The 26738-nt window shown below is 40.3% G+C and overlaps 9 protein-coding genes across 9 annotated transcripts; 2 read left to right on the top strand and 7 right to left on the bottom strand.

The window, feature by feature from the left end:
* Nucleotides 1-1096: 1096 nt before the first annotated feature.
* Nucleotides 1097-2471, top strand: CBG28081 (the record flags this gene model as incomplete). Its single annotated transcript, XM_045240588.1, has 5 exons — nucleotides 1097-1229; nucleotides 1569-1637; nucleotides 1682-1764; nucleotides 1810-1906; nucleotides 1954-2471. 5 exons carry the CDS (start codon nucleotides 1097-1099, stop codon nucleotides 2469-2471), a joined length of 900 nt encoding a protein of 299 aa, XP_045098667.1.
* A 278-nt stretch (nucleotides 2472-2749) lies between these two features.
* On the bottom strand, nucleotides 2750-4555 carry CBG07410 (the record flags this gene model as incomplete). Its single annotated transcript, XM_002645691.1, has 4 exons — nucleotides 2750-2917; nucleotides 3679-3885; nucleotides 3931-4047; nucleotides 4499-4555. The coding sequence occupies 4 exons, from the start codon at nucleotides 4553-4555 to the stop codon at nucleotides 2750-2752; spliced, it is 549 nt and encodes a 182-aa protein (XP_002645737.1).
* A 1926-nt stretch (nucleotides 4556-6481) lies between these two features.
* Nucleotides 6482-8552, top strand: CBG07411 (the record flags this gene model as incomplete). The annotated part of the gene is made up of 5 exons (XM_002645692.1): nucleotides 6482-6570; nucleotides 6871-6988; nucleotides 7035-7192; nucleotides 8265-8313; nucleotides 8361-8552. 5 exons carry the CDS (start codon nucleotides 6482-6484, stop codon nucleotides 8550-8552), a joined length of 606 nt encoding a protein of 201 aa, XP_002645738.1.
* An 820-nt stretch (nucleotides 8553-9372) lies between these two features.
* Cbr-cyp-33D3 lies at nucleotides 9373-11247 on the bottom strand (the record flags this gene model as incomplete). The annotated part of the gene is made up of 6 exons (XM_002645693.1): nucleotides 9373-9645; nucleotides 9752-10100; nucleotides 10218-10516; nucleotides 10564-10698; nucleotides 10747-10973; nucleotides 11049-11247. 6 exons carry the CDS (start codon nucleotides 11245-11247, stop codon nucleotides 9373-9375), a joined length of 1482 nt encoding a protein of 493 aa, XP_002645739.1.
* Nucleotides 11248-13177: 1930 nt separating this feature from the next.
* Nucleotides 13178-13888, bottom strand: CBG07413 (the record flags this gene model as incomplete). Its single annotated transcript, XM_045240587.1, has 4 exons — nucleotides 13178-13226; nucleotides 13270-13385; nucleotides 13432-13678; nucleotides 13881-13888. The coding sequence occupies 4 exons, from the start codon at nucleotides 13886-13888 to the stop codon at nucleotides 13178-13180; spliced, it is 420 nt and encodes a 139-aa protein (XP_045093533.1).
* A 316-nt stretch (nucleotides 13889-14204) lies between these two features.
* Nucleotides 14205-15157, bottom strand: Cbr-col-44 (the record flags this gene model as incomplete). The annotated part of the gene is made up of 2 exons (XM_002645695.1): nucleotides 14205-14942; nucleotides 14990-15157. The coding sequence occupies 2 exons, from the start codon at nucleotides 15155-15157 to the stop codon at nucleotides 14205-14207; spliced, it is 906 nt and encodes a 301-aa protein (XP_002645741.1).
* Nucleotides 15158-15390: 233 nt separating this feature from the next.
* Nucleotides 15391-16454, bottom strand: CBG07415 (the record flags this gene model as incomplete). The annotated part of the gene is made up of 2 exons (XM_002645696.1): nucleotides 15391-16242; nucleotides 16287-16454. The coding sequence occupies 2 exons, from the start codon at nucleotides 16452-16454 to the stop codon at nucleotides 15391-15393; spliced, it is 1020 nt and encodes a 339-aa protein (XP_002645742.1).
* Nucleotides 16455-17004: 550 nt separating this feature from the next.
* Cbr-unc-84 lies at nucleotides 17005-24045 on the bottom strand (the record flags this gene model as incomplete). Its single annotated transcript, XM_002645697.1, has 10 exons — nucleotides 17005-17118; nucleotides 17654-17926; nucleotides 17975-18295; nucleotides 18387-18859; nucleotides 18910-19065; nucleotides 20931-21173; nucleotides 21223-21695; nucleotides 21742-22573; nucleotides 23194-23477; nucleotides 23867-24045. 10 exons carry the CDS (start codon nucleotides 24043-24045, stop codon nucleotides 17005-17007), a joined length of 3348 nt encoding a protein of 1115 aa, XP_002645743.1.
* Nucleotides 24046-26077: 2032 nt separating this feature from the next.
* Nucleotides 26078-26667, bottom strand: CBG07417 (the record flags this gene model as incomplete). The annotated part of the gene is made up of 3 exons (XM_002645698.1): nucleotides 26078-26160; nucleotides 26402-26548; nucleotides 26592-26667. The coding sequence occupies 3 exons, from the start codon at nucleotides 26665-26667 to the stop codon at nucleotides 26078-26080; spliced, it is 306 nt and encodes a 101-aa protein (XP_002645744.1).
* Between the last annotated feature and the right edge of the window lie 71 nt (nucleotides 26668-26738).

Here is a 26738-nt window from a genome sequence, read left to right as displayed (position 1 = left end):
CCTTGAGTTCAGGTGTCAAGTGTCGGATCATTTTGAAAATTTTGGAGGATGTATAGCAGACCTAGAATAAAAACTTTACACTAACAGAATTTTTGGAAAGTTGCTAGTTCTTCAGCTATTTTTCGATTTCTAAAAGACACCTTTTTTGGCCTGTTTTGTACCAAAAACGTGAACACAAGACGGTGTCTCTCGGAAATTGGCAAATATCTGAAAAACTAGGAATTTTCCCAAAAAATCTGTAAATGCAAAGTTTTCAATCTAGGTCAGTTTTACACCCTCCATGAGTTTCAAAGTGGTCCGACACTTGACAGCCGAGCTCCATACTCCTGAAAATGGTTGAAATCATTAGATAAACACGCTTTTATATAACTTACATTAGTGACGAGTACTGTATTTCAGTTAATCCAGAAAAATGAAAATTTGCCATAATTCAAATGTCTAGAATAGGGTACAAAAAGCGAAACTACTTCAAATATATACTCTCAATAAACAAAATGCAACCTCTTTTTCGACCTTTAATCTCTATTTTTAATCCGCTAAACGCTGTATAATGGAAGAATAATTATATTTGGACTACACACATTAATTTTTCGAGACGCGGAACCAATAAAATCATTTCTCCTTTTAAAAAACCATTGTTATCAACGAAGAAAAGTTCGTTTTAACTTTTTCCCACTGATAATTTTCTGTTGCCTCCTTCCCAATTGAAGACTTTTCTTTTGTGAGTTGGCAAAAAGTTATCTATTATGTAGCACAATAGAGTAGATTTCTCTAGTTGATTGCTTGCTTTTCTCTCCGATCATTGTTCACTATATGGGAATATTGAAGAACTTAACAGCTTGATTTCTCCTGCTCTCCTATGCCTAGGTTCTCTTAATGTTCTTCTCATTCTCAAACTTCTATTTTCTTGAGAAAACTGTTCAAATTGCCTAAAACCTTCATTAATAAAAATAACTTTTAATAGAATGCATTAATATTGTTTTTCGTGTTTGGTATACGGTACTTCAACCGTAATTTCTATCTCATTATCTTCTCTTGCCATTTCTTGACCTTTAAATAACACGAATCACCCAGGATGCTGAGCACGTTGAGAGAGATGAGCCAATTCCACGGGAAGACTCTTCCCTGGTGGCGTCAGATTCGTCTTTGGTACCTGTGGTGTACGGACAAAAGTCAACGCGTTCGATTCTACTCAAAGAAGGAAATGCGTCGTCTCAATGCAATCATCAGTAAGTAATAGCTAAGAAATACTAACAGTACCGGTCCATAAGATAGACAAAAACGCATTTTTCAGTTTTTTGGCCCTCTTTAATTTAGAAAAAGTGGAAAAAACAGGTGTCATTTGAAGAGCGACAAGAAGCTGAAAAAGTGATTTTCAGAAAATTCTGAGAAAGCAAAATTTTCAAGCTGGGTCTGTTTTGAGCCCTCCAAAAGTTTCAAAGTGATCCGACACTTGACAGCCGAGCTCCAGACTGCTGAAAATGGTCAAAAAAGCCAAAAACTAACTGAAATAATACATTTTTGTATGACTTAGTGACTGGTTTTGTATCTCATTTACACGATTTCAGAGGAGAAATACGAAAAACTACCACGAGCTCATGAGCTAGATAACTTTCCTTCTCCAATGTTTCTTGAAAGTAGGTGCTCAATCTTTGAAATCTAAACCATTAATTTATTTTAGGTTGGGGTCTTAGCGCGTCTTTCCAACAGAGATTCGAGTCAATCAATATTTACGAAGTAAGCGAGGAAATCAAGTTGATTGCCGTGAGTTGCATAATTATCAATAGAAAATAATTTCGAATTTTCTAGGCTGAGGCAGCACTTCGGGACTGCCAGAATGACCTTATTTCATTTGGAGTCAAGGCAACCTACGACTTGCTATCCGGCGAGGAGCGAGACTGGCAGTGTAATATCTAGGAATAAAATAACTGTTTTTGAATTCAATCTTTTTAGACATTTGCTACTTCTGCGGCACTAATGAACGTCATGCTTCCGGCTTCTGCAGCCAGCTCACACGAGTTGAGCACTTCGATCGCCTCATCGCCTCTACTGCAGCGGACTATGAAATCAGCCTTAAGGCCTACCACGAGTTAGATGTCAAACTCGAGCTTCAAGTGTTGAAGGAAAAACAGAAGAAAGCGATGAAGGTTCTGGAGAAGCGTCAACGCAAAGCAAAAGGGCACCATCGAGACGCGCTTGTTGATGAGATTAAACTTCTCGCTCAAAAACAAATGGAGGAATACGACGCTTTGCAAATGAAACTGGAGACAAAAATGACGCAAGAAATGCAAAGAATGTCGGCGTGTTTCGCTAAGACCATCCAGCAGGATCGTAAGAGATATGTCAAGATGGACGAGCAGACCGGAGGAAGAAAGGACGTCAAATATCGCCATGATTTGAAACTCGACCCAATATTGTCCCATGCTGCTCTATCCACTATCAAACAGTGGTTAAGCGTTCTCGAGCAATAGCCGTTTGTTGTTAAATCAATTTTCGAAACATATGATTTTATATGAAAGCATTTTATCGATTTAACGCAAAACCAAAAGATAAAGACGTGGAAAAAACATGAGATCTCACGCATCAAAAGCGTAATGTTGTGAAGAAGATAGTGAATTATGGTCAGATATTCAGAATTAAGAGATTACAGTTTCGAACATTGAAGAGGAGAAAAATCGATAGATGGCTGTTGAAATACGTTGATTAGAAGATTCCTGGCGAGTCTGGCATGTTACAGAAGACCTCCGCTCTATTCCATATTTTCATTGGAGGATACGACGGCGGCAGGAGCTGCGGCACGAGCGGGGGCTCCATTACTTGGTTTCTTTCTGCGACAGAATTTGCGATGATTTTGCCAATGGGTCTGCTGACAATTCACGCTGCAGTACGCGGTGTTCCAGCAGCAATGATACATCGCCTGAAATGTTAGAAAGTCATTTTTCGTTGAAAAAAAGTTGAATTTGATCGTTTTTCATTGGTTGCTGACAGTAATGACCGTATTTTATGTCTAAAGATGCTGGAAGTTGCTTACTATCGAATAATTCTTTACGATAATTCTTTTCTTTTCGGGAAGATCGGTCCCACAGCAGGTCCGCTCCCATCATCGGGCCGCCGGTCCCAACAAATTCCAAAAATGATCCAAAGTTCCGCCAAAGGTACTAGTCCTCTTTTGAACTGACAATTGTTGAAAGAAAAAGTAAAGTAGGGACCGTTGTCTGAATATTATCGGCTGCGGTTGTCGTCTTTTGGGCGCTAATTTGCCAGATTCCGCTAGGGATTCTCTCAGAAGGTGCCCAAACAGCGCTCAACAGGTGGCAAAAGCAAGAGTAAAAGCTGGCTGGCTTCTCCTTGGGTTTGCCTAAAATTTTTTTCGCCCAAAGGGGGTCCGAAGCTCGCTCAAAAAATGGCGGAGCTCTAACTTTGCCCAAAAAGCGCTCATGTTTGCCGAAAAGACATAAATGTTAATAATTTTGCCCAAAAGACGACAATCGCAGCTGTGTTGGAAGTATTGTACAAATGTTGGGACCTTGAGTAGGACATTGGAATCTCGTTGGGATCGGCAATTCAATTATGGGACCAACGGTCCTACCTTGAGACCGGTCTTCCCGGAAAGTGCCAAGCTTTTTCTTTCCATTTCGGATAACGTCAACAATTTTCGTTTTCAAACAAAATGCTCACTTCTTTATCACAGTTCCAGCACCACTGCTTCTTCTTGGCAGACGCCAGTTCCTTTTTCTGCTTCTCAACTAGCTTTGCAATCTCCTGCTGCAGTATCTCTTCGTGCTTCTGTTCCAAATCAACTTTTGTTGCTTCGAGTTCCTGCTTGAATTGGGTCATCAAGTCTTGACGAACTTTGTCCATATCCGAACGAAACTCTTCATGTAGCTGAAATAAAATTGTTTGATTAGTGAGCAGCAGCATCGAGTATACCATTTTAGTGAGATCTTCGAGACACTTTTGGCGGGATTGGTGGTATTCAGTGAGCCAATGCCGTTGAAGATCTACTACCATCCGTCGCATCTTATCGTCGGCGAACAATTCATTGAGCTGAAAATTGTAAATTTATCGAGGTTTGGATTTTGTTTATAGCGGAACTTGATTTTTGTGAATTCAATAGTTGTCCTAAGCGTCATGTTGCTGTTGAACACTTTGTTTCGAAGAAAATTTGAGCATTTTAAGCATTACAGGCAAAAGTTGGACGTCAACTTGGCAAATTGTTCAGAGGAACAAAAGCCTGGCAAGACTAGGGAAAGGTTTTGAAAAAAGAATAGATCCGCATACTTTCTTTTTTTTCAGAAACTTTCAGCACGAGTCTTTTCACCTAAAATTTTTCACCTAATAAACACCTCGACCCCCACGGTGGGGTCATGGCAGCTCAATGTTATGGAAAATCGCTCGAAGTTCTCTGATTACCTATTTTATTGATAACTAGCCGTATGAATTATATTATTATTGAGAACTAGCCAATTAAAAAAAAATTAAAAGGCAGAAAACTCACCGAGATGTCGTTATACTCCAATTTATATGCGGGATCATTAGCGTTGCCGTTGGACATCTTTGCTGGTCACTGAAAATTGATAAATTATGATAAAATAAATGAGAAAACGCGAAAAAAAAGAAAATCGCAAAATATTGATACAGAATAAGCGGTATCGGTTTTTTTGCCTTCTATTTGATGGCCGAAGACAGATGCAGAACGACGGGGTGCCCCGTCGAGTAGTACGGGGGTTCACCAAAGAACAAGATACTGCATGAAAACAAGAGACGGAGAGAACGGATAAGAGAGGACTATGAGACGGGGGGGGGGACCTCAGAAATCGATTGAAGCATTATTAATCAAGGCCTTAGGTTTGTGTGCGCAGGTTGTGTGGGAGAAATGGACACAATAGCGTTCATGTCAGTTTTTAGGCAGCCGTTTATTGAATGCGACGCATGGCAAAGGATACATACTGTCAATCAAAGAAATTGAAGGCTAGCAGTTTGATCAGAGTCAATCAAAAATTAAGAAAGGTCTTCATTTTTGAAGGAAATCGGCCAGGATTTCATTCCAATAGTTTTGAACTCATTTCACACTTGGAGTGTTCTCCAGGAAATGAGTTTACACACTTGATTTCACAATTGTACCCCTAAAAGGTTACAAGCATCATTTTGAAAAAATATCTGAAATTCAGAATTTTTCAAGAAATATCCGATCACTTGGATTATGACGTCACCAGTTAGCTGAGAGAAGTTCATTTGCCTGAAAAACCCTGAAAAACATATTGGCTTCATGGAAGCCCTTTTTAATCTCTGGCTTATGAAGAATCCATAGAAATCTGATAATCTAACAGCTCACATGATCGATGATATTTCTTTATTTAGTTTATATCCTCAATAATGTGAGATGTCAGATAAATGCAGGATTTTAAAAAGATAATAATCAATATTTAGAAGAATATCCAAAATATGGTGATGCAGTTCCTTTTTAAGTCAAGAATTGTGCAGTTTTCTAAGTTTGACTTCCAACGGGGCAGGTGAGGCGGGGGCGTAATATCAAAACTATTCGGAACAACCAAAGTGTACACTTTTGCAGTTTCTAGAAGGCTGAATGCTTCGAATCAATAGATAAAGTTGAGAAAGGAGAAATGCGTGGAAGAACAAAAAGTTATGTTTGCTGTGAAATAATGAAAAATCATACTAACGTGGATAAAGCCAAGTGAAGTGGAAAACATAAAAGCCATCGGAGCAAATCAAACTAATTAAAAGCAAAAGGGATACTGTAGGATTTCACGCCTAGAAATTACCCTCATTAGTATCTCATTAGCAACAACCGGAAACTTGAAGAAACACAAAACCTTTGGTCAACTTCTTATGACTCATCTCGTATCATGTTCTCATTTCATGAGATGATAAGAAGGAAACCATTCCAACATTCTCTTCAAGAAAACAGGTCACCAAACAATATTCATTTAGAGAAGTACGAATTACTCATTCTTTCTGTACAGTATTGATGAACTTCCTCGAACTTGTTTTCATTTCAAATGTTCAACCAATATTTTTTCCTTTGCTTACTTAGAATAAAAAATACTGTAAAAATAGAAAAAGGAAAGAAAAAACATTTCATAATAATTGCCATGTTTAATCTACTCTTGTAGATTGCCCCTTTTTTCTTTCTTTCCCCTAAAGCAATTTCTTCTCCCCACCCGTTTCTCTGTGCTCTCTTCCTTTCCTATTGTATTTCTGTCTGCTGTTGCAAACACACACTCCTCACTTGCCTGACCTTCGCCAGAGACGCACACACACGCAAACACATACATTTGTCTCTCACAAAGGTTCCTCATTCCTTTTCTTTTTCTCTCAGTACGACACTCCGAAATTCCGCTTGCGCGCGCTGTTTAGCGTAAATCGTCACAAGTCATGTGCTTTAACAACATATTTTTGTGCTTCAATAACAACAATACATGCAATTTATTTAGTTTACTTCTAAGTTTTTGATTCCAGAATGGGTACCAATCAATCAAAACGACATCCACGCTTCCTGACATGTACATGGGACGATTTTCTAGCCGATATGAAAGAAATCAACAGAAAGTGAGTTGTTTAGCCTGAATATGTCCAGTTTTAGACTGAAATGAGCACTTAAATCGCTTTTTCTCGCTTGAAATAAGCTGTAAAAGGGCTGCTTAACGGCGAATTAGATCCGTGAAGCGCTGGAATTTCTATTTTTGCGGTCCTAGTTCAAACAGTCGAGTTGTGCTTGTTTCAAATTGAAACCATGGTTTCTACCATTTGCAAAGGAAGCACGTGCCTCACTTATCATACGTGACGTTGCATTGCTCACGCTTAAAAACAGGACGTTCCACCCAAAATTTCATCACACTCGTGTTTCAGTTATCGCAGCCTCCTTGTGGAAAACGACGAGTACTTGGCATTCGCTCTTCGATCATTGGACTTCGAGCGAGGATCGTTTGAAAATTGGAAGTCTGAGATCAAAATTCTGTGCTGCAAGGTAAGCTAAAAGGTTGTATTGGTTAATACGAATAATGATTTTCCAGATCAATGTAGCTTCGAAGATGGTGGTGTCATATAAGGAGCTGACGTTTCGGGAGTTCCTGTCGACGTACGATCTGCACAAACTGATGATCACCACCAAGGAAAGCAGAAAAAGAAGTGTGGACCCAATGTCGACGAGTCAGTTTATTCTGACACAAACGTGAGTTTTTTTTTCTGAAAGTTGTGGAAAAAGCTGGATAGATTCAATAATTTTCATCGGAGGCAATGTAGACCTAAAGCTTGCATTCTGACATGCTCTGGAATACAACTAGGCTGTTGATTTGTAGCTACAGGCTAAATGTTTGAGGGGTTTCTGCTTTTGGCCGAAACTTGCCCAGAAACGGTTCTACAGCTGGCCACGGCTAGTCGGAAATTGAAAATTGAAATACCGCTGGGTCGGAACTTTTTCATAAGCTTGTCGGAGTTCGGTCGGCTTCGGTAGAGGTCCTATCGGGAATCTGACTATCCTTCAACCAGAAATTGCTGACGACTCCCACGAAGTCCTTGCCACGTCCATACGAATCGGATATACGGCAACGTCTGTCTGGAAAATGGCTAGATTCCAATGGCTACAATAAAACCCTTCAAACTTCAATAAGCTAATGAAAAACGCCAAACTTAGCAATTCTAACTTCGAACTTCCGACCTTAAGCTAAGTCTGGCGTGCTTGAAGCTGTTTCAGTGCGACTTTCATTCAAAACCTGATCAACATCCGTTAAACGAACCGACCTCCACTTCAGGCCGAAGGGTAGCTCTACATACATGTCCACTGCAGCTAAACAAAGCTAAAAGTGGGGGCGAGCTCAATCGACAAAAAACCGCTTTTGTGAATAGAAGCCAGATCTGATCGCTTGATCTCCTGCTGAGCAAAAATTCCATAAACATGTGGGATCGCTGTGACGGTTTCTCTTGATAAAAAGTTGTAGCGTTCCCTTCTAGGCAGAAATTAAAAAGGTTTCAGCTTTTGGACAGATGTTGGCCAGCTTCTGGTCAGATCTTATCCAAAAACGGCTGTATAACCGACTGGTCATAGTCAAACTTTAGTCAGAAGTTGAAATTTGAAATATTTCTAAGGCGGAACCTTGTCATTTGTTTGTCTGAGTTTGGTCGGCTTTAGTAACGATCTTGTTTGGAATCTAACCTAACTCCAATCAAAAGTGTCCGGCGACATTAGAGATCTTGAGCAAAACCGTGCGCAATGTGTATGATTTCTAAATTTCCTTCGATTCCAGATCCGACGTCGAGGGTAACTGTGTCATTTGCATGGAAAACATCAATGATGTGAGTTTTTTCTTTTTCTTAATCTTGACTCCAATTTTTGTTTCCAGTTGTTGCTTCCCTGCCTTCATGCATTTTGCATCCGTTGTATTGCCAATGAGATGGAGTATCGCCACGATTTCTCTTGCCCTATTTGCAAGACCAAAATCAAGAATCCTATTGATGACTCTTGGGAAGTTCCCGATGCTCCCAATCAGTCAGAGGTGAATGCCTATCTGAAGGAGGTGGCTCGAGACCTCTAGTCACCCAACAATACCGTTTCTTCACCTCTCCCTACAAAATCGCTCATTCCCACTGCTTTTCCCCTCTCGGTTTGTGAATCTTATGTTAATAATTTATGTCATCCCTCCCCTCCCGAAAAAAGTTCAAAATCATAATAGTTTGCCTTGTTTTTCTCTTGTTTTTTAACGTATTGTTTTTTGTTGACGCATAGTTTGTAACGTATCGTGTAAGTAGTATTTCTGCTGACGAAATTTTTTTCGTGTGGACTGTGCAAATCACTTCCTTTTCTGAGACTTCAGTTTGGGTTTTTTTCTTTTTTCTGAAGTGCAAATCTAGAAACTTTTTTGTACCGTCGCACCACTCAGGTCCAAATTCCAAAAATTGATTCAAGTTATTGTTTTTCCACCTACTTTCTTTTTGATTTGTTAAAACTTTAATTGTATTATAACTTGATTTGTATATAAATAAATGTTCATATGTGAACGCATACCAAGAGATAAATATACTGTACCTGCCCGATCGTGGTGGGAAATTTATGTCAAAAGTTTATTTTTGATCAATTCTGTTTAGAAGGAACTATCAACAATTACTCAAGGATAGATCACTAGCCGACAGGATCCTTGTCACAATCACAGAATTACTACCAGTCACTACCAGTCCTCTAGTGGCGTCAGCTGTGGAATGAATTTGCCCAGGAAGTTCTGGTCCAGTGAAGTTGTTAAAACTGAGCAAAAAGAAGACGAAAAATGTTAAAATTACAATTTTATACATACTTTGAATGCAAAACGGCAGATATAATCATCAAAAATGAGCAATTTCTCTTCAAATTTATACATTTCCTCAATCCTTGAGTCTTCTCTCCAGCACCGCCTCAAACTTCCTTGGCAACACAAAATTGTGTTGTGACTTGTCTAAATCCGGCATTTTTCCAGCTGGCAATACATTATAACGGTTGAAAATATTCGCGAAAAACAAGAAAAGTTCCATTCGAGCAAGCCCTTCTCCCAAACATTGTCGTTTTCCAATAGAGAATGGAATGAATTCATCGACTTTTTTCAATTTTCCATTCTCCAAAAATCGATCGGGATTTACACGGAAGGGCTCGGGGAAAGTCTGGAAAACTCCGAATTTCAAGAGAAGTAAATGATCAGGATAAGTTCAGAGCTAGTCATACTCAAGTCAGTGAAGCCGACCGAAAAATAGGAAAACAATCTCTTACCTGTTCATCTAACATAACGGTACTGATCTGTGCAATGACTCCAGTTCCTTTTTCAATGTTATATCCATCAATTACAGTATCTCTTGTAGTAATATGCAACAAATTCAAAGGAATGATATTTGCACATCGTTGAGTCTCATTCATAAACGCTGTGAGATACGGTAGCTGATTTTTGTCAGCAGTGGTTATCAAACGATCACTTCCAATCACTCGATCTAATTCGTCGTGGATTTTTTCACGGATTTTTGCGTCGTGAAGGTAGTAGGAAATGCCCCAGGTTAGTGTAGAAGTCGTTGTTAAGAGACCGGCAATCCATAAATCGAAGCACATTGCACAGAGCTGTTTTCGGCTGGAAAAATGTATAATGTTGGATCAAACTCAATAGAAAAACATATGATAGAACTTGTGGTTATTTTGAAACCCAAATATAATGATTTTCAAATCTCGGATTTTCCATAAAACCTACCTAAAAGTTTCCTTGTCACCATCCTCTTCTCTTTTTCTCTGCTCTTTCAAATATGCCTCCACAAAATCAAAATTCTCATCTGACTCAAAATCAATTTCCATCATATGCTCATCAATTTGACTGTAGAAAAAGTCATCCAGCATAGTTCTGCGCTCCTTCACTTTTTCTCCCAAAGTTGGGCTTGGAAGGATTTTTGAGGTCCATGGAACCAAGAATTGGATGAAATATCGGAATTCCGATACAACGTCTCTCATTCCATCGATTAAAGACTTTAAATGAGCAAATTCGTCTCTTCGAGCCTGAAATTCGTTATTACTCAGATAATTCTTTCTAAAGAAATTATTACCGTCTCAAATCTCTTGTTGAACAAAGACAAATTAATGACATTCCCGACACTTCTGTCTATAAGAGCTGGAAAATCGAATTTAGCTCCTCCATGAGCGTCAATGTCCTTGTAGAGCTCTTGAACTTCCATTAGAATCTGAAAAAAGAATTTAAAATATTTTCCAGCTTACCCCAGAAACCTCACCTTCTCCTGCATCAAATCCTTGCCCAGTCCTAAATCTCTCAACTGCGTCAACGTGAATCTTCTATGTACACTCCACATCTCACCATTGGTATCCAGTACTCCATAGTTTTGGCCCAATCTCTCTTTATCAATAGCTCCCAATTGTTTATCCACGTAGGTTTCTCCATCTTTCACAAATGTTTCTTTCAGTTTGTCATAGGAGCAGATAATGATAAATGGCTTCTTGCCTGAATTGGAATAATTAAAATTGAGCGAGAATAGTGAAAAATTATTTTTTTTTGTTATTTTTTCGCGAAACTCACCCATCCAAAACGTGAAAACCGATCCATATTTCTTCTTCCATTTTGCAAAAGCCTCATATCCTGGTTTCAGTTTGTTAAGTTCCAACAGATTCCCCAAGAATGGCAAAGGAGTCGGTCCCGGCGGCAGATTCCGTCTTTTCCAGTGTAATTCATAGAAAATATAGAGAAAAACAAATGATAAAATCAAAATCAAAATCATTTTCTACTCATCCAGGTAGTTCTAATTCGCCTTTTAACTCAAACATCTTGTAGAGCGAGAAAAGAAACACAGAGAAAAACACAAAAAGGACTGGGCAAAAAATCTATGATTTGTGTCTTTTTATCTTGTTTAAAGGTAAAAGACAACAAATTTTTTCAAGGTGTGGTCTCTGCCGATTGTCAATATTATTTTACTTGATTTCACAGTACAAAAAATAAGACACACTTTACATGACTAACACATATTCATTATTCGCAAATAATTGAGACCAAAGCTTTTGCAATAGAATAAAATTTCAAATGAAATCAAGTTTTCTCGTAAACTGATTTTTTTTTCAGTTTTTCAGCTTTTGTGAATTGAAAGTATGAATAAAGTTTGAGTCATTTAAAGCTGTCCCCACAAAATTTCACCTTTTCATAACTTGATTTTTTTTTCTTTTTTTTTAAAATTTCCTATATTTCAATCCGGGTCGCCTATGTCCTCACATTTCCAATCTGCAAACTTTGTATACAATGCGGCAGTTATAGTGATACCTTCATCTAAATTTTCTCATTCTCTATTTTTTCGAAAGACCATTAAACACATATCGTCCCCGTTTTCACTGAAAATTTAGGTTCTGGGACGTCCATAGCTAGCTCCTCTTTGTCAATCAACTCACCCTTATAGAGTAACTTACCCACTTCTCATCTACGGTATTTAGATCATCCAACCAGTTGAACGTGCGAAGAAATGATAGGTGAAACATACATATTTCTACATGGAAAAACATTGTAGTCCTGAAACACAAGGGATACGAATCAACCCCGTTTTTGACTTTGCCAAGAGACTTTGATTCGTTCACAAAACTTGGTTGACTGAAGAACAATGCCTGTGACATTTTACAAATGATTTGAAATGGATCCACCTCACCGCCTTTCAGCAATTGATGAAGATCCGACTCACTAGGCCGTTGTTCAGGTTTCAAACGGAACACCCATGAGCGGAATTTTTCAAATTGAAAGCAAATCGTAGGCGATGACGAGACATGTTTCTTATACAGTGGCGAGAAGTGGTGAGGAGAATTTTTTCGAACATTCATAACTTTGTTCAAAATCGTTCATTTTACTTGAAATTTTTCAAGAAAATAGCCGTAAAATCCATAAATATAAAATTCGTTTTTTTGAAAATTTCTCATCTTCAGAACTTTCAGAGCAGTTTCAGATGTAACAGTGGTTCGTGAACCCAAAAAAACTTTTTTCAGAATTCTTTCTGACTTCGATTTTAGATGTCAAATGATTCTCAAAGTTCAAATATGCACCAAAAAAGTTTTGAAAACAAATTTGGAAGTCGGGGTCTCGAGTTATGATGCTCAGAGCACAAAAAGTATGTGTCGGCATTTTTGCTGTAACTGAGCTGAAAATGTATTTTTGATGGTCAAAATTTCACAAATGATGTGTTTTAAGTAGGAAAAAAAATTTCATTTTTTTCACCTATAGCGAAAATTTCTAAAATCTAAAAATAAGAAAAATTTTTTTTACAATTGAAAAACATATGTTATAAAACTCATAAACAACAAAACATGTTCGAAAAAATTCTCCCCACCACTTATCGCCACTGTATACATCCACAACTTTCTTGCGAATATCAGGTGTTTGAAGATCAAATAAAACTAAAAATGTAATCATGCTGCGAATATGCAGTCGGATAAGGACCAAAAGAATCGTCATTTCTCCAACACGACCTAATAGAAACTGAACACAGCTCTCCAACAAAAAATCTGGCCCGGTACACTAATTTGAGAACCAGAAACCGGAGTTCAAAAAGAACCTTGCCATAATGAAAGAAACTTTCAAACCACCTTAATATATCTTGTTGACCGCCACTTTATGTATATTTCAAAATAGTAAGTTATGGATAAAATATTTTATTGAGAAAAAAGATGTTCAAATTATTACTTTCCAGCCAACTTCACCAGTGCCAAGTAACCAAATGGAATACATCTGAATTATACTAAATAAAATCAATAAACAGAAGCAAATGTACCGGCAATCATGTATCGGAGAATTGATGGCAATTGCGAAATCCCGACAGCCTCCTTTACACAGCCCGAACAAGTCGTGGCATTGAAGTCGAATCAAGTCCCAGCCACATCCCGAAGCCTAAACATTCTAAATTGAAGCAAGAGATTCAATTATGAAGCACCACCTGGAAATTCTCTTTATCATTGATGAGACTCAAATAAGTCGCGTGTTCCAGTGTCGAACCTCCTCTTGACAAATTTGGAAGTTCTGAAAAAAGAACTGGATTAGCCCAAAACCACCAGTAAGATTTTCGAGATTCGAACAGATATTCACCTCCTTGCTGCCGTTCTTTTTGGTTCTCACTCTCTTCCTTATCAGTTTTCAAAGAGATTAAAGAATTTGCGGTCTCACGTTTCGGTATAAGAACCGCACTGGGTAGAAGTGGACTATTATGTGGAGTGGTTATAAATGATTGTTGTTGTTGCTGCTGCTGTTGATTTGCATTTTGCAGTTGTTGAAGTTGAAGTTGTTGTTGTTGTAAATAAGGAAATGATGGGTAATAAGAGCTGATATCATTATTATTATCAGTGGTTGGGATATTTATTGCCGCGAAACCTAGAAATGGACACTTACTATTTCATTATTTTTGTTAACACTACCTGCAAATTGCCATGGAGTTTCAGCATCGAAAAATTGGCTCACCAAAGGTTGAAAACAAAGCTGTAGAAGGAAATAACAAACCAACATGAAAAAGAACATTTCTAAGTTTGGTCATTCCGAAGACACTCAGCTCAAGTGGGTTATAATGAGTCTCTCTGAATCATTGTGACCTTCTTTTGAAGATTGACGAATTCTTTTTTTTTCCTGGGAAGTCTAGTAGTGGTCATTTGAAATGTTCTATATTTATTGGCAAGACAAAAATAAAATAAGTCGATCGCCATGAAATGAAAAAGTAAATTAGCGTCGAGTTCCGTCCTCGAAGAAGATTCCTCCGTCGATGGCGCAGTACTTGGGGCAGATTCCCTTCTCTCCTTCGCTTCCGGCCTTTCCAGCTGGTCCTGGTGGTCCTGGGTTTCCATCGGCTCCTGGAGCTCCGGCTGATCCTGGTGGTCCCTTTGGTCCGGCCTCTCCTGGTGCGGCAGTTGGGCTTGCTCCGTCTGGTCCTGGTGGTCCAGGTGGTCCTGGTGGTCCGGCTGGTCCTGGTCCGGCTGGCTCTGGATAGGTGCTCTCTCCACCTGCTCCGTCTGGTCCTGGTGTTCCGGCTCCTCCATCGGCTCCTGGGTTTCCTGGTGGTCCTGGTGGTCCTGGAGGTCCTGGTGGTGATGGGGCTGCTGGTGCTCCGGCCTCTCCTGCTGGTCCGGCTTCTCCGGCTGGTCCATCTGGTCCTGGTGGTCCGGGTGGTCCGGCTGGGCATGGTTGGCATGGTGGTGGATTCTTTGCTTCGCATGGAACGGCGGCTCCCTTTCCTGGTGCTCCTGGTGATCCTGGGGCTCCGGGCTTTCCTGGTTTACCAGGCTTTCCTGGGTTTCCTGCAACTCCTGGTGGTCCAGGGTTGCAGCATCCGGAACATCCACCTCCAGCAGCAGCTCCAGCGTCAGCTCCACCTCCAGATGAGTATCCAGCCTGTCTTGCCGTTCTGTTCAATGTAATTTCGTGAACATTGTTGATCTCCGACCACATGTCTTGTACTGAGCTCTGAAATTCACACATGGTTTCAGAAAAATTTTATTGGCGATTCTTACCTTGCAGTAGAGAGACTCTCTATGCAATTGAGTCTTAGTGTTTTGGACATAAGAAAAGATCAGTGGAAGGACCAAACACAATGAGACAGCTGCGGTGATTGAGAAACCAACTGCCGAGTAGGCAATCAGACGGTACGCTTTCAGGCGGATATCAGTTGGAGAATCCATTGTGGTTCTAGAATGCCAAAGCACGCTAGTTGAATGACTTTCTTGGAATTTCATGACGCTTTTATACAAAAACTTTGTTTTCTTACTACTATCGCATTTGCGAATTCGGTGGTAGCAAACTGGTAGTTCAATCTAGATAGCAAGATGGTACAGAAAGATATTTATGGTATTTTCTAGATTCAGTTATATCACAGAAAAATGAATAGAAATGTATATATGTACTAACTTTTTTCTTAACGTCGTCGTGTTCCATCTTCAAAAAATATTCCGCCATCTATCGCACAATACTTCGGACAGATTCCTTTTTCCCCCAGCCCTCCTGAGCTTCCTGGCTGTCCTGGTGGTCCTGGATTTCCATCGCTTCCTGGTTGTCCTGCCGGTCCTGGTGGTCCTTTTGGTCCTGGCGGCCCGGATCCTCCAGACGATTGTCCATCTGATCCAGGTGGGCCCATTGGTCCCGGTGGACCCATAGGTCCCGGTGCTGCTGACCCACTTGGCATACTCGAAGCAGGTTCTCCTGGTCCACCAGGTGATCCTGGAGCTCCTTGTTGCCCTGGAATCCCAGGAGGTCCTGCTGGGCCAGGTAAACCAGGCAAGGGAGCTGATGGCGGTGCCGGCGGTCCCATTTGTCCTGGAGGCCCCGGTGGTCCGCCGGGTCCAATCGGTCCTGGAGGTCCTGCTGGACATGGTTGGCATGGTGGCGGGGTAGTTGATTCACAAGGAGGCGACGCGGAAGCTCCAGAAGATCCAGGTTGTCCAGGCGCTCCAGGTTTTCCGTGATTTCCATTTTTACCAGGTCGTCCTGGTGGTCCGGGTGGTCCGGGGTTGCAGCAACCTGTGCATCCTTTATTGACGGGTCTTGGCGCGTTGCTAAACACGTTCACGTTTGGTCTAAGTGTAGCATATCCACCGGGATTCCCGCTATTTCTCGTAGGTGTCCAATATCCTCCACTATTGGTCATTGCCGTTCGGTATCCACCGCCACTGCCTCCTTGTTGAGCAACCGCATAGGCACCTCGAACTGTCCGATTGTGAGGTTCCTCGGCAGTTTCTGTGATATCCAACCAAATATCATGCATTGATGTCTGAAATCTATGACTTTTATACATAATCTGGATCGAATACTCACTTTACAATACACAGTCTCTTTGGTAATCAGAATTTTGGCATTTTGAGCGTAAGAATAAAGCAATGGGACTGTGATGCATACTGAAACTGCGGCAATGACCGAATATCCCACAGCAGAGTATGCTACAAATCGGAGAGTTTGTAGTTTGAGGTCAATGTGGGACTCCATGGTTTATGGGAATACTGACTTCATCAATGGTTTTTATAGGTAGTTTTTCTTCGGAGATTACCATAAACAAACCGAACCGATAATGCGTTTTGTTCAACTAATTAATCAATGGTTACGGTTCATTAAAACCGTCACACTTCGACGTAAAAATGTTAATTGTTTATAACTTTGAGAATTAAAAAAAGAAGAAATTTCCATAAAAAGTAATGCCGAAATGATGGATAGGGGAGTGTGAAAAAAAACCAAAAAAAAAAGGAAATAAGATTTGAGATCTGTTGGTAAAATGATTTTTGAGACAAAACGATTTTGAGAGGATTTAAAATTAAATGTAGAGAAGAGGACCGGTTAAATATGTTGAAACAAAAAAATGGGGATGATATTTGAAAAATTACGACACACGCTATAAGAAAAAGGTTATCGGGAAGTTTGTGGAACGTTTTAAGAAGAAAAGAGCGGTTTGGCAGTAGACAACGTAGAGGTGAAATTGAAATGGAACGAGAAGATCATTATTATAGGAGATATAATAAATTAGGTAGCTAGCTACAGTAATTTAGACTTTTAGCATTTTTCCGTGGACACGGAGACGGTAGAGACAGGTGAATTGGGCGCCGTAGTTGCTGGTTACTTCCAATTCGACAAATTTAACTGGGAAGTCAGGCTTGTGCTGGAAAACTTGGTGTTTTTATTGATTTTTTGGTCACTTTTGTAGAATATTTGTATATTCTTTTTTTTAATCAAGCTCTGTTCATATTGTTAAAATCTGTATTAGGAATGACGGTCTTTCTATTGTTCCAAGATACCTTCGGTAATTTTTGCAATTTACCTTGTAAATTTATATTTTTAGAGAAAAGGCAAAATCGAGTGAAAAAAGTGTGTTTCAAAAATTTTCTCATACTTTGTGGAATTTGTGAAATATTTTTCACTGAAAATAGTTGGAAAAGTATAATTTCAAACAATACACTTTGAAGGGGGCCTTCTATTACAGAAACCTGTCTATTTATAAAATTTCTTCCCGGAGAGCCCTTCTATTAGAGGGACCCACCTATTGGAGGGGCTCTCCTAATACATTCACGGTATATTGCCTGAATTTTCGATAGTTCGAATCAAAATATTTGCTACTAAATTGAATAGATTAGCCTTCATATTCTGAACAGGCGTTTCTAGTTTGTTCAAGGAATTTAAATGATTTCCTTGCTCACCTTGGCCATGAAGAACTGAAGTGGTGGTCCGTCAAGATCATAGGTGTAGTCCCCAATCAACACTCGTGTGCTCAAATCATCAATCTGCTTGTACGCCCAAACGAGAACACCCTTCGGAGCACTGGACCGATTTCCTTCTGGAGCAACTTCTTTTCCAATGTGTTCGTAGCTAATACTGGATACATCAATGAAATGCGACAGCTCTACTGCAATGTAACCACGACCATCTTTGAAGCACCAGCATTCACCAGGGAAAAGCGATTTTGAGTTTCTCTGAAAAAAGAATCATCGAATTTTCCGAAGAATTTAGCTTCCTCTTACCTGAATCACAACTCTTGGTGAGTAGTGATGATAGTAGATTGGGATATCCCAAAATTTCTCCAAACGAGTGTAACTCTTGTAGGTTTCACTGCATCTGGTAGAGATGACAGCGCCACCAGAACTTTCCAAAGCGTAATCAACTTGCCCTGTCTTGTCAGTGTCATACTCGTAGATCAACTGACGGATAATAGCTTCCAGCTGATGATTGTCATACCTAACGTCGTTGTTTACTATCTTCAGCTGCTCAATAATTGTCTGATAGTTCTGCTCGAACTTCGCACTGAGGTCTTGATGAAACTGGGCGGTCAATTCGTCTCGAAGCTAAAAATGGGGGAAATACTTTATTTGAAATGGAATTTATGTACAAAAACAATCGAAAAGCGAGATCCAATACAATGATCGGTTAGTTTACCTTCTCAGTCACCTCCTTAATGATAGCTTCCTTGTCTACGGTCTCAACAACGTTAGTCTGATGAATAATAACTGGTGGTGGAGTAGTGACTACGGTTGGGATTGGAATGGGTTCTGGTGCGGGGGCGGGAATTATTTTGAGCTCTTCTTCTTCGTCCTCAACCTCGGTTTTCTTTTTGAGAATCTCCGGGGGCTGCTGTTCCTGCACTCTGTCAATATCCGGAGTAGGTGTGATGGCTTGTGGGATTGGAATCACTTGAACTGGATCCTCCGGCGCGTATTGACTGATCTTGATCCATCCGCGAGTGATCAAACCAACTGGATAGGTCACCAAGAAAGTAGCCAAGTCGAAGATGCTAGTCACTCCAAGCACCACCATGTCATAAATCCATCTCAAAGCAAGCCAGATTGGTCGTAGGAGCTCTTGGTAGTTTCCGCTAAAGAAGCCAGCAACTGGAGCGTAGATGTAGTTGTCTAAAAGAAGTTGAGTTAGTTAATAGAGAAAAGAAGTTGGAGTTTCTTACAGAAAAAGTCGGAGATTCCATATACGACAGTTTTCACTCCTGAGATGATGGCGGTTTGGGTGTTGGTGGAGATGTTTAGGAGACCAGAGAAGAAGTAGGCAAAGAAGTCGTAGATTCCGGAGAACGCATTGGAGAAGAAATCGTTGGTGTATTGTCCTGAAAATCCATAAATTGGGCGCTACCTCAAAATATAATGTGAGCAAAATAGAACTGTACCAAAATAGATCGAGACGCAAAATAGAACTGCGTGAAAAAGAACTTCTCTGAAATAGAACTGCTCTTACATAGAACCGCGTGAAATAGAACTGTTCTGTAATAGAACTGTTCTGGAATAGAACTGCTCTGGAATAGAACTGCTCTGGAATAGAACTGCTCTGGAATAGAACTGCTCTGGAATAAAACTGCTCTGGAATAGAACTGCTCTGGAATAGAACTGCTAAAGAGGAAAATAGAACTGTGATTGCTGCAAGCGACAGATCGTGTTTTTTTCATGTTTTTTTATACGTTTTCACTATTAATTTGAACATTGGCCGCTCCCTTCATGCACTTGTTACAAAGTATCATGGCTTATCTCCACTGAAAATGTGTGATCTAATAGAACGTCCAAATTCGAGGATAATCATACGTCAAAAGACGCCGCCAAGATTGCTCTGAACCATACCTTTCGAGTGAGAATACTCCACGAACTCCCTATGCCCCTTTTTCTGATCTAAATCTTTTAAAGATGGGGGACATGAAAAAAAAATAATGTTCTCGAAATGCCGTTTAAATATGCCCCCCGAGGAGTTGAACTTGCGGAAGCGAGGATTGAGGGTGCGGCGCCGCTACCGACTGAGCCACGCGTGCAGAGAGAAAGCGGCCGCCCGATTGCATACATAAAGGCGAGGACGACAGCTGTACGCAGAGTGACATTAAGCGTTGTTCACCGTCACGGTATGCATACCCTAATTCCAAAAAACCTCCGAAAAATCTCCTGTCCCCCCACCTTTAAGATCTTTTGTTTACGCTAAGAGTTGATTATGATACGTATTCTTCTTTTCTTTAATCTATGTCTACTTTCTTTGTAATATATTTTTTATCTCCGTTTTTAAAAGTTCCATTTTCCTTCATAACAGTTCTATTCGAGACCAGTTCTGTTTCAGAACAGTTCTATTCCAGAACATTTCTATTTCACGCGGTTCTATGTAAGAGCAGTTCTATTTCAGAACAGTTCAATTATAGAGCAGTTCTTTTTCACGCAGTTCTATTTTGGCACAGTTCTATTTTGCTCTTCTATTTTCTATTTCGAGGTAGCGCCATAAAAGGAAATTTATAAATTTGCTTTTATCCGTCTCTATACTTGTCGGTGAGCCGATTCTGGGCCAGCACAATCCGGCTGATAAATTGTTTGCTTCAAAATCGAAATTGTGAGCAGCACAGCATACCAAATGATAGAACTCGAAAAGCTCTACAATTTTCGATAAGAATCAATCCGTTTCAAAAAAGGTATTATAGTCCGGATGGAATTTTTTTTGCCGGGCGAACGATTTATGCCCAACCCGATTGTTAAAAGTCGGTCTGCACTGATTCAACCTTGTTGAAGGCTGTAGAGCTCGCCGAGTTATATCGTCTGGTAAGCTTTTGGCCCACGATTCCAATTTTGAGTTATCAGCGAGATATCAGCTAGACTAGGCTGGCCTGGATCTTTTTTTTCAACAAATATGTTCGTCTCTAAAGAAAATATAGAATTTATTTTGTTATGCGATATTCAAAAACTAGCAAATTTACTGGTTTTTTCTTCGTACAGAGCGGAGATCAGCAATTTTGCTGCAGCTGTGACAATAAAAAAAGCTGCGGTTTTTTAGGCCAGTCCTTGTAATGGAATTTCTGAGATTAGCGGCAATTGCCTAGAAAACTTGAGCTTTCATGATTACCACAAAAATCACTGATTTTGCATTGCTCAGCATAATGGAAAAAAACCAGCGAATTGCTGATTAGCTCTTCTCCGAATAAGCGTAGGAGACATAACTGTTTAGACTTACCAAATTTCTCTGCGTAGGTGAAAGTCCCATTAAGAACACTATTGCCAACATTGGCAAACGACTCTTTGAATCCATAGCTCAAGAAGTATCCAACATCATACGACTTCTCACTGACATAGTCTCTGAAGGACTGGAAATTATCAGCCACTGTACCACATCCGCTGGCAATCAATCCCCATGCATATTTCGGAGCAGTCACTGTCCTTCCAAGAACAGGCTTTATAAAAGAGTAGGTGTTGAATGCTGTAAAACAATTCAGTTAATGATGGAAGGTCGTTTTCCGTGTGTTTACCAAGATCATAGACATATTCCTTAGTCATCCATGTGTAGTGCTTGACATTGTTGACGGCTCCCATCCAGAAGGGTACTGTTGGGAGTCCACCATCCGTGGATTTTGCTTCATTGGCCTCTTGGATGAATCCTTCCTTACGGATTGCAGTGTTCTCTGAGTGCAGGAATCCAAAAAGGAAGATGGCAAGGAGCAGAACCCAGAGAGTCCATAACATTGGCCACAATGTTCCCTTGTTTCTCTTCTCGATGAATGCATCGGAGAGTCCGCTAAAGAGTCCGCCAATGTAAGAAGTGGTCTCAAGGAAAGCTCCTTTGAACATCTCAAAGACTATCTCATGGGCTTCCCCAATGTAAATGAAAATGTCTTTGATGAGAATGAAGAGAGCTGAAAAAGCATTTGAGATCCGTGTTGTCCAAGGAACAGCAATGAAAGAGGCGTTGTTGTCATCAGTAGGGGCGGGTTCGTTGACATCCCTGGAAATTGATTGGTCATAATCGTTAGGGATATACTTATACTTACCTAACATGAATGGCTTCCATGGCTTCCGGCTGATAATCGGTCCATTTCATGTAGGCACTCTTTCCATAGTCGTAGATTGTGTACCAAATGTGTCTAGCAGCAATGAAGGGGAGGAAGACGAAGTATCCGATGTAGTAAAGAACATTGTGGATGACTCCCTTTTCGTTGGTATCTACGATGTAGTCAGTCCTTGGCATCAGTGGGGTAGAAGTGGCCGCGACATCTCCAATATCGAAAGTTGGTTCCGGGGTGTTAAGATGGTTTTTAGCTCTGCTGCGAAGACCAAATGAAGCCAGTGAAGTGTCAACTTCGAGATCCGGGGTATCAAACGCGGCTCTTTGGATTCCAGAACGAGTTGCTGCTGCTGCACGGGTGCTGCGGAATCTTGGAGTAACCGAACGTGTCCTGACTGTTCTTGTAGTGACAACGGTTGGCGTAGCAGGAGCCTCGGAAGAGCTTTCGTCGTTTGCAAACACCTTTGTGATAACTCGTGTGATGTTAGTTGTCTTAGTAGCCGCAACGGGCGTGGCACGACGAGCCGGTGAACGAGAAAGGCCAGCAAATGTGCGGCTTTTTTCGAGTCCTTGGGATCTGGTAACCATTCGGCTAGCTCTTTCGTTCTCCAGCTGATCCTTGATGGATGTGTAGTCGTACTGGGAAACGCTGTTCCCGCGAGACTTCCACAGTCTTACTGGAGTATGAATCACGTAGACGATGGTTTCGAAGAAACCGCGGATGAAGCGAGCGAGTTTCACATTGAATGGGTCTTGACGGTTGCGGATGAGAGCAGTTCGACGGCGATTGTCCTGCCAGCTGGCATAGCGGTTTCTGGCTGGAATAGAGGTATTTAATTTGCGGTTGAATTATTTAGGCAAAATGGAGTAGTCAGAAGAAAATGAAGGTTCAGTAATTCAAGTCGGAAGAAACTGAAGGTTCAGTAACTCAAAAAAAAACTGAGAAGTTCCGAGAGCACACTTGTAAACCGGGCCTATGCCTTTATGGACCCTGCCAGACGTTCTTTTAGATTCAAAACTTTTAGACCAACTGGCTCAGATATGATAGAACTCGACGAGTACTACACAACGGTACGACTGAAACGTCTCTGTAAACAAATTTACAGACGAAACAAACAGAAAAAAAACTTTTCCGGTCCGTTCGGCAAGACCGGTCTCGGTCACTTAATTGCTTGTGACTTTTTTCATAGACAAGATGACGTTTTCCAAATAATATCATTTTGTAGTGCTCTTCAAGTTCTATCATATCTCATTACATTGATTCAAAAATATTGGTTATAAAAGAAACTCTGGATGGGCTCGCAAAGGTCCAGTTTTCAAGCATTGGGACAAAGAGTTTTTGGCAAGCTGCTTTAGGAAAAGAATGTGCTAAAATTGTTTCTGCACGTTCGGATTGTACTGAACAACCCTCCGTCTTAAGTCAGAATTTCCAACTTACCAAGTCTAATCAAATAGAGAATGTAGTCCCAAATCGTATAAGTAGAAATCTTGACGACTTGGTAAATCGCTTCTAGGATGTAAGTGATGACGTGAAGAACCAGATAGAGCGGGAATCTCAGAAGATAGAGCAGTTGGCGACTGAGGCTAGCCGCAGACCAGTGCTCCTGCTCAGCCAACGTTCCAGATGACATTCCACCGGTGAGGTTCGGAACTTCCCAGTGATCCGGAAGCGACGGATCGTAGATCTTGCTGTAGGCGTAGGTGTAGTTGGTTGCGTAGGGCCTGAAATAAGGATTTATGATGAAAGGGCAGTAGTATGGGTTGGCAAGATGATGTGAATCTTAAAACATCAGAGGGAAATAAGAGAAAAAGAACGCCAAGCTATGTCCGCCAAACGACAAATCTTCTTTGGACTCTTTTTTGTTCTACTCAGATTTCTCTCCCTCCGCTCAGCCATTTGATACATTCGGCGTTCTAGGTTGTTCCTATACCACAGAAATGCGGTAGGAAAGTCTCTCTGCATATTTGTCGAAAGCTTCTATAGTGTCAAGTACAAGCAATCGAGTCAGCAGTCTGTACACACCCTCAATTGTTTTCGGACAACAGATGTCTGAGAAACCTAGCTCAGATGCAAGGCGGGAAATTCAAAATTCAAAGAGGACAAAACCTACAAATCGCCGGTGAGCGCATCCAATTCCTCATCGGTGAGCCGTGGCGATCTGGCATTTCGAACCGGTGGAGTCAGCAGAAGCTTTCTGCGGACCTTGGCAAAAATGTTGGGCGAGTTGCGCCCCGAGCGAGTCGACGCGAATTCTGACTTCCATTCATGATCGTAGATGTCGTCGGGCATGATTGCCTGGAAGTTATCTTTTGAGGGAACCGAGGGAATCCAAGATAGACGAAAAGAAAAATGTATCGAACCAAGATGTGAAGCTTCAAAAATAAAATAAAAAGTGTTGCTTTCTCCTTTCTTTTGTTTGTTTTCGATTTGTGCATGATTCATACACAAAAAATCTGTACGTTTTACTACAGGAGCAAACAATTTTTGAAAAGTAAAGACAAAAGAGTGAGAAACTTTAGAAGGTAAGAGTTTACGTTTCCCAGTTGAAGGGTTCTAAAGGATTACCTCTTGTTGTGTTTGTCTAAAGATTTGGGGGTGAGAAAAATGAAAATAGACGAGGCGACGAATTTCGAAAAGATAATTGGGAGATTTTGAAACTTTTCGAAAACAAAACACCACACAAACAAAATAAAAACCGTGTTGTTTGTGTGCTTTCCTTTCTTTAACCTGTCTCTTCTACTCTCACACTATGTCGAAATCGATACTAGGGAGGGCAATGGGTGGGGAAAAGACGTAGGGCACACACAACGCAACACAGTGCGCGTCGTCGATTTAACTGCTGTGTTCGTCGGTCACCACCCGCCAACCGTCCAAATCGCACCATGTCTTGGTGCAGGTGCCGGGCTGGGGTCGTCGATTGGGCACGAGAGAGCGCGCGGATGGAAGAGAGCGCAGAGAAACTGGGTGATGAACGACCGGGGGTAGCGAGAGAGCGTGTGAGTCGTGGAGGGTCAAGTGCCACAACCACATCACCTCTAAACAAGTAAACAGGCACATTAGGCAACACGCAACAAATTTAGGAGGATAGAGAGCGAGGCGAGTACTGTGAGGAAGAAGAAGAGGACTGTGTGGATATTGGGAGAGAGTAACCTTGATAGAGTGTGTGAAGGGATTATGTTATCGGGGCTAATGGCACTCAGGAGGAAAAAGAGAAGAAGAAATTTGTTGCATTGTGGACAATGTGAAAGTAGTCAACAAATATTCTGTTTAATGTTAATTCCCTGTTAAACCTGTAATAGGAGGCTCCACGTTCAAGCTCAATTATCTCAGTTCGTAAGTATATATCAAGACGTTGTCAACTGATAAAACATTCACTATTATATGATACATAATTTATTAGTTGACTAATTTTTGCAATCTTTGACAGGAAACGAGAAAAACTGGCTCAAAGTTAGATATTAAGGTACCGTCGATGCTCTAATGGAATCCCACCTTATACGTGAACTTTAAGCTCAATTATCTCGGTTCCTTCAAAATGTATTGAAATTTTATAAACTTTTTAATTATTTGCCATAATATCATCAATATTTAATTAGTTGACAGATTTTTTATATCTCTCATAGGGACCGAGATAATTAATCTCAGAGTAGACCTGTATGGTTGGCTATAAGCCCATCTTACACGTTCCCTTTAAGCTCAAGTTTCTCAATCCTTATGCCAGATATCAAAAAGTAGCCAACTAATAAATTGTTTGCCATTATTTCACCAATATTTTAGTAGTTGACAGATTTTTGATATTTATCATAGGAACCGAGATAATTGAGCTTAAAGTGAACCTATAGGGTTGGCTTTAAAGCAAATACGGTACCTGTGACTACCAACTAAAAACACCTCTCAACCCAGAGGAACCTATTCCAAAACAACAACAAAAATCATAAGAAGAATCTAGAGTGTTTATATTGATAGCTCCTGGTTTTTGATGTATTCGTGTTTTCCATAAGCGACAAAGAACAACTAATCTCTGAGCGCAACTATTTTATTTTTTTTTCAATTGTAGAGGAAAGAATCAGAGAAAACGTATAACCATTCCATCTTTCTGGTAAAAATGGACCGGATACAACTACCAAGGAGTCTAAATCTACGAGAAGGAAAAAGGAATTTAGATCAGTGTCAATCAAACTTTTGATGATGGGCACTCAAGTGTAAATAAGTGTGTTGTCGTCGTTAAAAAGAAATATAATGCGATGATTCTACAAAAATATATTTATTTGAAAAACGGAAAAATGGAGGGAAAAGTTCTTTGGAGTTTGAAAAATAGAAACTAGAGCTCATCATCATCCTCTAATTCAGCTTCTTTAATGTCGGCTTCAATTTCTTGTTGACGTTTCCACTGCTCTATTTTGTCTGCAACACATTCTTTTTTTTTAACTCCTCAAGAAAATTTGATAATCTAGTAGAAGGTCCTCCGAACTTTAAGGCCGAAGATCTCATTTCTTGTTCATGATATCAAAAAAAAAAGTAAACTGAAAAAATGCTTATTACAACATCGAAAATATTTGGTCAGTTTGAAACTTTTTGATATCTTTCACATAAACCGAGATACATTGGTTTCAAGTTAACAGTTGAGAGGTTACTGTAAACTCACAAGTATGCGCACAGCAGAAATCCATGCCACATCTCGAATGCACACACGAATACGGTTTCTGGCATTTGATACCACCCATCGCATCGCAAGTCTGCGGGGTATCATCTGCTTTTCTTAACACCAACCATCCGCCGGGACAGTAATCTTCTGTAAATATTGCGTTAGGATTAGGAAAAAAGAAATAACCAACCTGCTTTACATACACTAGACACTAGATTAACTAGGCATACCAACAAAATGAAAATGATGGAAAGGATGAATCTCATGTTCAGAAGAGAAGGGAATAAGTGTAACCCATGAGAGAGAAGGATTCTTTCGGATAGAGATAGTCATCTAG

This window comes from Caenorhabditis briggsae, assembly GCF_000004555.2.
Source record: "Caenorhabditis briggsae complete genome, chrX, whole genome shotgun sequence".
NCBI lineage: Eukaryota > Metazoa > Nematoda > Chromadorea > Rhabditida > Rhabditidae > Caenorhabditis > Caenorhabditis briggsae.
This window is presented reverse-complemented; position numbering and strand designations above follow the sequence as displayed.